At 51.7% G+C, this 8,734-nt stretch overlaps 1 protein-coding gene across 2 annotated transcripts in view; it reads right to left on the minus strand.

Moving 5' to 3' along the window:
• The window catches only part of LOC105861987 (multidrug and toxin extrusion protein 1-like), a 30,031-nt gene extending 25,655 nt beyond the window's left edge, over positions 1–4,376 (minus strand). The window contains exon 1 of one of the 2 annotated variants that reach the window (XM_012747936.3): positions 4,104–4,376. In XM_012747936.3, coding sequence (XP_012603390.1) covers positions 4,104–4,238 — 135 coding nt within the window. In that variant the 5' untranslated portion in view covers positions 4,239–4,376. The remainder of the gene's footprint in view (positions 1–4,103) is intronic. The other variant, XM_075994039.1, reaches the window with a different exon arrangement.
• Between the last annotated feature and the right edge of the window lie 4,358 nt (positions 4,377–8,734).

Genomic DNA, 8,734 nt, shown 5'->3' on the forward strand with positions numbered 1-8,734 from the left:
GGCAACAATAACAAGCTTGGTAGCAAGGCAGAGACTCACCGCCTGGCAGCTTGGGCAGGTGCTCTCTAGGGCCGGATGCCTCCAGAAGGGCCCCTCTTGCCCGCTTGCATGGATGCCTGGGAGCTACCCCCCAGAAGGAACCAGAGAGGGCGTCTGGGACAGTCTCTTCTTCTGTATGTGAGGAAGCACAGGCTGGGAGGTGTAGCAAGCAGCCCAGTTACCTGACTGTCAGCTCAGATGTTCAGTGAGGGCAATACCTTCTGAGTATAAAGTACACCCAGCACTTGGGGTACAGGGTGAGTTGGCCAAAGACCATCGCTCCATTCCTACTCCATGGAACCCACAGTACAGACGATCCCCGACTTATGATGGTGCAAAAGCAAGATGTGTTCAATAGAAACCATTGAACTTTGAATTTTGGATTTTGGATCTCTTCCCAGCCTAGCAATTTGCAGTCTCAGACTCTCTGCGGTGCTGGGCGGTGGCAGCGAGCCGCCGTGGCTCCCAGTCGACCTGAGGTCACCAGGCTAAATGCCTGACGCTCCACGGTACACTGCATGGCCAGGGTTTTCTGGACTTTGTGTTTTCACATCCCACTGTGTCTACTGAATGCCATCTGTGTTTCCTGCTTCTGGCGAGAAGAAGGCAATTACTCTAGAGATGGAACGAAAGATAATTGCCTGTCATGAAGGTGGCAGGCCAGCAGTGGCCATCACTGTGGGGTAGGACTTTCGCAATCCACAATCTCAGCCACCTTATCCTTTAGAGGCATTTAGTGCTATTTCCAGCTGGGGGAACCCCGTAAGTCAGGGAGCGGCCATACAGTAGTGAAAGATGTTCACGATGCAACAAATAACAGAGCTCATGACGTGTGATGAGCATGAGCTTGCAGCAGAGGAGTCAGAGAAGGTTTCTGGAGGAAACAAAGTTGAGCTGAAACCCAAATGATGACTAGGTCAAGGATGCATAGGCAGGTAAAGGTGGCTTATCTGACAGGAGAGCATTCTGGGTAGAGGGAAGGAGTGTGGCAGGAGGCACTGAGAGGCAGCTGGGTGCAGGGCACAGGTCAGGCAATAGTGGCACAAACTCAGGCAAGGCAGGCCACAGGGGGCTTAGAGGACCAAGGAAAGGGTTTTGAGCAGGGGGTGAAAAGCTCTGCGTGGAGCAGTTGGGGCAGCATGGCCCACGAGGGTGGAGATGCTGAGAAGCGGATCCCGCTGGGAGTATTTAGGGCACTAAACCAAAGGCCTTGGTGAGGATGGGTTGGGAGAGGAGATGGGGAGAAGACAGGGAGGGAAGTGTTGGATCCCAGCCAGGCTTCCTCTGTCCAGCTGCCACCATCCAGGGACACTTCCTCACGTCCAGGGGAGCTGTCTTCCACTTGGTCTTCCTCACCTTAGGCCTCGGTTATTTCTGGCTTCTACCAAGCTTCCTGCTGAATCTGATGTCACTAGCCACTCTGATAAGTCTTTTCCCCACTGCCTGCAGGACACTATTTATTTAGAGATGGAGTCTTGCTCTGTCACCTGGGCTAGAGTGCCGTGGCGTCAGCCTACCTCACAGCAATCTCAAACTCCTGGGCTCAAGCAATCCTCCTGCCTCAGCCTCCTGAGTAGCTAGGACTGCAGGCACATGCCACCAACATGGCTAATTTTTTCTATTTTTAGTAAAGACAGGGTCTCGCTCTTGCAGTCCTCCCAACTCCGCCTCCCAGAGTGCTAGGATGACAGGCATGAACCACCATGCCTGGCCTAGGATACAATTTAAATGGTCAGTCTGCATGTTTTTCTTTGTGTGTCCTGGGTCAAGCCAGTCTCTCCAGACACCTCCCCACTCCCCTATGCTGCTGGTCCTCCCTGGTCTATTCTTTGCAGCCCTAGAAGGTGCTGGAGCTCTTTCCCAGGTGTTTCTCCCCTGCACAGATGGAAACAAGCTCCCTGAATTGAAGCCTAGCCTCTGTTACATCCCTGACAATGCCACGCACAACCCATGCCCCCTAGAAGTGGGAATCCATCTTTGGGGTTGTTATTTTTCAGGACTTCAGCCTGCTGACTTAGCCAGGTGGCCAGATGTTAATGACAAAGAGAAAGCTGGTTGGAAGGCATGAGGCTAGGTATTTGCAGCCCCCACACCCCCCACCACCAAATACTGGTTTTCTTGACTTTCCACAGGGTAAAATGGAGAGCCCCCCTCACCTCCTTTGAGGTAGGGATTGTTCTCTCCACAAAGGCCTCATTTCAAGCCCAGAGGGAGAGAATCACCCCTAAAAGGTTCTGGTTAGCTTGAGAGTCTGAAAGGGAGAGGGGACAGAGAGAAGTTCACAGAGAGGAAGGCCAGACAGGGCATCCTGTTAAATTTAAGGAGCAGCCTGCGATTGGACATGGAGAACTACCTGCTGCCCCGGGGAAGCGGAAAGCTCACAGCAGATGGGAGATGGGAGAGAGACCAAGAGGGACTCCACACAGTTCCCAAGTGACGAAGCAGGGGCCAGAATTCTACCTCCACAATTTTGCAAAGCAGTCAAGGGTCACACAGACAAAGGACTGGAAGGAAATTTCCCAGATTACTCCTCAGTGTTGAGATTTCAGAGTTTGTTTCTTTTGTTGGTCTTGGCTCTCCAGTTTTTCTGCAGTGGACATGCAGCGCATCTGCAGCAGTCACAGGCCCATCCATGGGGTGCACAGGTGAGCACACAGAGCGGGCACGGGCGCCCCACGCCCAGGAGGCCTGGGGGTCTCTGCATCACCAGGTCAGGGAGCTGGGAGGGGCTGGACCTCAGAAAGCTGCCTGTGTTTTGTTTTTGTGTTTCCACCCCCGCAAAGCAGGAGCAGCCTTACAAAGCCCTTTCCTACAGCAACTCTGTGAGGGCATGTGGGCCAAACACGGACTGCTGTCCTCGTTTCATGGATGGATAAACAGAGGCTAGAAGAGGTTAAGAGACTGCTCTAATTCACACAGCTGTTTCCTAACATACCTTGGGCAATCAGAGCCGGGAACTGAACCCCAGGTCTTGGGGTTCCCAACCATGAGTTCCTTCCGGCTGTGAGAGAGCGTCACAAACCCCTTCGCCAGAGCGGATCTTCATTCCATGGCTTTGTCCCCGGCATTATTCCCGCTGCGCTGCACGGCACAGTGGGCATCGCAGTGTCCCGCAAACAAGGCACCATCACTGCAGGGCACACGGCTGCCCACCTTGGCCCGGCCAGGTGCAGAACGCCTGCCCCACGGCCAGAGCTCATTCACGCCTGAACACGCACAGGTTGCTTCTTGTCCTAGGAAGTGGCTCTCCTGCCCCCTTGGCTTGAAAACCACCCAAACCGCTTGAAAACATGCATCGGATTCTATTTTTGTGGTTTTTTAAACCCACATTACTTTTAAGAGACAAAGCGGAAAGAGCCCTAACCGAACGAATAAAAACAAAAAAGAAAAAAATCCCACAGATGAGAACACCTCAACTCTCGAAAGAACCACATTTTTAAAGCTCTTTTTCTTAAAAAAAAAAAATAATTGGCGGGAAGGGGAGTGTGGTGCGGATGCCTTTGGCTTCCTCGGGTACAAGCTGGCTCTGGCTTCTGGAGAAACAGATTTGGAGATCTAAATCCAAGAGAGACAATACACCTCCCTCCTCCGCCTCAGGTTTGTTTAGATGCCTGAGTCCCGGACTTGACAGTTAGTTCTCAAAGAAACCAAGTCCCCAGTGCTTTGAAGCTCGGGTAACTTTTGCTCCTTCGCTGTAAGCAGCCGGAGAGGCGCACCGGGCGCACCTGCAGCCTGGATCGAGCCCCGTTAGACGCAGGTCCCTGGTCCCCAGAGCTCCGAATGCGGGAGGCGGGAGCCCCCCGCCTCGCCTTGCCGCCGCGCGCCCGGGCGCGTGCACGCGACGCCTGCGGTGCCAGCTGCGCCCGGCGGGTCCGCGCAGCCGAGCGCTCGCGAAGGAGCGGGCCGCCCGCCCGGCTCTGGGCACGGCGCTCCTCGGCGCCCGCCCGCTGCCCTGGCCAGCTCGCCCTGTCCCTTCCCCACCTGCACCAAGCCACGCGCTGGGGCACCGGTCACCGGGCCACCGGCCACCGGGACCGGCCTCCGACTCAGGCCATCTTACTCACCGCGGGGCCCGCCAGCACCAAGAGCGCCCGCAGCTCCCCGAGGAAGTCGGACAGCGGCAGGCAGCGCGGCCCGCGGCGCTCGGGGCTGGCCTCTGGGCCTCGGGGCCCGGGCGCGGGCTCCAGGGGCGCCTCCATGTGCCTGGCGCGCTGCAGCGGGGAGGCTCCGCGGCCGCGGCTGGGACGGCTCAGGGCAGCCCGCACTGCAGTCCCCGCCCCGGGCCGCCCTCCCCGACCCGCCCCGCGTGGCGGCCGGGCCGAGCGCGCCGCCAGCCAGTCTGCGACCTTGGGCGCGCCCCTGCACCTCGGCACCGCTGCGGGCGCCCGCGGGTCTCGCAGAGGGCGGACGCGTACGCGGGGAAGGCAAAGTCTGAAAAAGCTCTGAAACTAGCGGAAAGCGCTCGGGGCCGGTCCTCGGACGCCGGGCTCACCCGGCTCTGCGCCTTTCTTGGGGGCTTCAGGTTCTGAAGGGTGTGGCATGGAAGGGCCTAGAGTCCTGGAGCCGCAACCCGGTTGGCGGCCAGCAGGGTCTTCAGGTTGGGCGCTTCGGTGGTCGTCGCCGCGCAGGTTGGCTCAGCACACTGTTTTGGGCTCTGCAAACTCCTTTTCCTCCACCAGTAGTTCCATTAGCGACATCTCTGGCTAGACAGATCACTCACCTTCCTCCTCCACGCCTCAGGATTATTTAGATACCTGAGCTCCCGGACTTTCCAGCTAGTTTTCAAAGAAACCAAGTTCCCAGTGTTTTGCAGTTCAGGTAACTATTGCTTCCCTGCTGGAATCGGCGCTCAGAAAAGGCGCAGCCATGCGGCACCTGCAGCCTGGACCCGGACGAGCGCCGCTGGGAGCGCAGCAGGGACAGAGCGACACGCTCACCTTTTCTGAGTGGCACAGCTGATGTTGATGGTCTTCTCGGATGTCTGTGCTCAGCCTGATGTGAGAGAGCCAGAGCGTCAGGCGAGCGTGGGTCCAAGGGATGCCTGCCACGTTCTACCTGGAAGAACATGGGCCACTGCTTGTCTCCCAGGGTCTTGGTTTCCTCAACTGTAACCTCTACGTAGTATCTACATCCCGGTGGAGACCTGGACTGCACAGGTGGAGATCGGAGGCAGCGCCACATGCCCTCAGCCTGGCACAGCCATTGCCTAACAATGTTAGTCACCAGGGCAAGAATGATTTCCGTAACAGTCAAAATTCTTGCTGTTGTAAGTGATCCAACGTAAGCACAGAAAAATGGAAAACAGAAATTTTTGGCTCACTTAACCAGGAAGTTTGGATGCAGAGATTTAAAAACAAGATCATTAGTGTCCTCCCCCTCCCAATCTCTCTCCCCGCCCTTTGCCATTCTCTCTTTGGTTTCATTCCTCCTCTGCAGGCATCCTCTCTCTTCCTGCCTCCCATACCCTCATTCCTGTTTTCCCCACCTGGTAAGCCAGAAAGTAAGACCTTCCCTTCTTCTCTTCTAGCTCCAAACTAACAAACAGAAACCCGGGAGAAAACTTGGTTGGCCCTGCTTGGGTTTCATGCCCACATCTGAACAGTCACCCTGGCCAGGAAGACAGGGTCTTCTGTTTGCCTGGACCTGGACCAGACACTCAGCTCTGTGCCAGAGGGGTGGGTGCCACCTATGAATGGAAATCATCACACCAGAACTGCACGCATGGGGTAGAGGAGAAGGTGCCCCAAAGAACTGAGAGTCTCAACAGACAAAAATCCTAGGATTCACACTAGATCTCCCATCACTGCTGTTCTTGAATAGTCTTCTGGAAGTCCTGACCAATGTAATAGGACATGAAACAGAAAAGCAATGTATAAGTATGCAGAAAGAAAAGGCAAAAGTATTACTTATAATTCCAGGCAATCCAAAGAAATCAAATAGGAAAATAGCTAATAGAATTAATAGAGGAGTTTAGTAAAGTTGCTACATACAAGTTTTTCAACCAGTCATATAAGTCCTTTATATGGGTAATAATGTGTATGGAAATATTAAAAGAAGAAGTTTCTTTCACAATAGCAACAAATAAAAACTCCTTGTGATGTGAAGCGTAGCTTCTCACTCCCTAAAGGCGGGTTGTACACAGTGATCTCCTTCCTAAGAGTACAGTATGGAAAGTGGGGAAATAGTAACCTTACGCAGAGAACCTGACAAAACTGGCATAGCCAGGTGATCGAGGTGAGCGTGAACACTGGGGCATCACGCTGGTAGTATGTACCTGCCTTTGTTTCCTAGGGCGGCAGCAGCGAGTTACAGCACAAATCTGCCATAACAAATTACCAACCTGATGGCTTAAAACAACAGAAATTTTTCTCTCACCGTTCTAGAGGCCAGAAGGCTGGCATCCAGCAGTTGGCAGGGTGGGCTCCCTCCGGGGGGGCTCAGCGAGAGAATCTGTTCCATGCCTCTCTGCTGGCTCCTGGTGGTCGCCTACAAAACCCTGGGCATTCCTGGTCTGTGGCAGCCTGGCTACAGTCTCTGCCTGTCATTACAGGGTGTTTTCCTGTGTGTCTGCCTCTGCATCTCTGTTGTTTCTTCATATAAGGACACTAGTTGTTGGAGCAGAGGCCACCCTCGTCTGTATGACCTCATCTTAGCCCCATTACGTCCACAAAGACCCTATTTCCATAGTAAGGTCACATTCTGAGGTTCCAGGTAGACATGAATTTTGGTGGACACTACTCAACAGAGTACAGTACCCTTGATATGATGTGGTGACAATGGCACATTATGCCTGTGGTCTTCTTCCTACAGCTCCAGTCTAATCATGAGAAAAGCATCAGAAAAATCTGTTGAGGATCATCCTTCAAAACAACTGACCAGTATTTCTCAAATGGTCTAGGTCATCAAAAACAAAAGTACATTCTGAAAAATTGTCACACCAAAAGGAACCTAAAGAAGCATGAGGATGAAATGCAAGGTGGTGTCTTGGATACCAACCTGGGACCACACACACACAATACGGGCCTAAGGTAAGAACCCGGGAAATCTGAATGAAGCCTGGTCTTTGGTTAGTAATCAATATCAATTCTGAGGCCTGAAAGTTGTTTTTTTGTTTTTGTTTTTTGGTTTTTTTGAGACAGAGTCTCGCTTTGTTGCTCAGGCTAGAGTGAGTGCCGTGGCATCAGCCTAGCTCACAGCAACCTCAAACTCCTAGGCTCAAGCAATCCTGCTGCCTCAGCCTCCTGAGTAGCTGGGACTGCAGGCATGCACCACCATGCCTGGCTAATTTTTTCTATATATATTAGTTGGCCAATTAATTTCTTTCTATTTTTAGTAGAGACAGGGTCTCACTCTTGCTCAGGCTGGTTTCGAACTCCTGACCTCAAGCAATCCGCCAACCTTGGCCTCCCAGAGTGCTAGGATTACAGGTGTGAGCCACCACGCCCTGAAAGTTGTTTTTTAAATACAATCAGAGAACTTCCCCCAATTGCTGAAGCAAATAGCTAGAAAGTTCAACTCTCCACAGCAGCTGAAACCAACATGGCATGTGGGATTTTTGCAACACTTTGAAGTTTTTCCTTGCTCAGGGTGAGAGCAATGCTTACAGCTTTTAGTGTCATCCTCGGGGTTCCACTGGACAGGGAATAAGGTGCATGAAGCTGTTTGAACTGTTTCTGTTTTGTTGTTGTCATATCTTCATTTCATTGGGATTAAAAGAATCGAAGCTAAGTGTGGTGAGGCCACAGCACAGGCAGATCCCCAAATTATGCCTAGGAATAATTTTAATATGAAATAGATGTGACATTTATTTTTGAATTTTAGAAAGACTTGCATTAGTTAGGATCACATGCATTCTTGAACTTGGCCAGTATTTTCCAGTTAATATATCAGGTTGTATTTCCAATTCTTTTAACATGTGGTAAAATGATTCCAAAAGCATTTGAGAGTGTAAACAAGAAGGATATGAAAAAAAAAAAAAACTCTGAAAAAGGAAAGTAAAAAGGGAGGAAGTAGCTCTATTGGTTGATAAATAGATTTTAAAACAATGTGCTGTTAGCACAAGACCAGACAACTAGATCAAGGAAACATTAGGCAGCAAAAAATAGACCCTCTGGTAAGTCTTGCCTTTCATGAGAATGTCACGTGTGTTGAGGGTCATTGGGATGGATGGAGAAAAGGATCACTTCAGAAATGGTTGTGAAAAATCCTGTTTGACTTGGAATGTGTTGAGATTTTGCCCTTTCATTGCATTATACCTGCAGATTTATTCAGAAAGAATGAATCTTATTAAAATCCTGAGTCTTCTGGTTCAATCATGTGCCTAGTCCAATCAGTGCCCCGTCCCCTAGATGAGGAATTTATTGACTTTGCTGATGATGCCTGATAAATAGTCACTATTATGTTCACATGTGGCTCTTAACATGCCAAGAGATATTTTCCAAAACATGTATTAGGGCCGGGTGCGGTGACTCACGCCTGTAATCCTAGCACTCTGGGAGGCCAAGGTGGGCGGACTGCTCGAGGTCAGGAGTTCGAAACCAGCCTGAACAAGAGCGAGACCCTGGCTCTACTAAAAATAGAAAGAAATTAATCGGCCAACTAAAAATATATAGAAAAAATTAGCTGGGCATGGTGCCACATGCCTATAGTCCCAGCTACTCGGGAGGCTGAGGCAGAAGGATAGCTTGAACCCAGG

Source organism: Microcebus murinus, chromosome 18 (genome assembly GCF_040939455.1).
Source record: "Microcebus murinus isolate Inina chromosome 18, M.murinus_Inina_mat1.0, whole genome shotgun sequence".
Taxonomy (NCBI): domain Eukaryota; kingdom Metazoa; phylum Chordata; class Mammalia; order Primates; family Cheirogaleidae; genus Microcebus; species Microcebus murinus.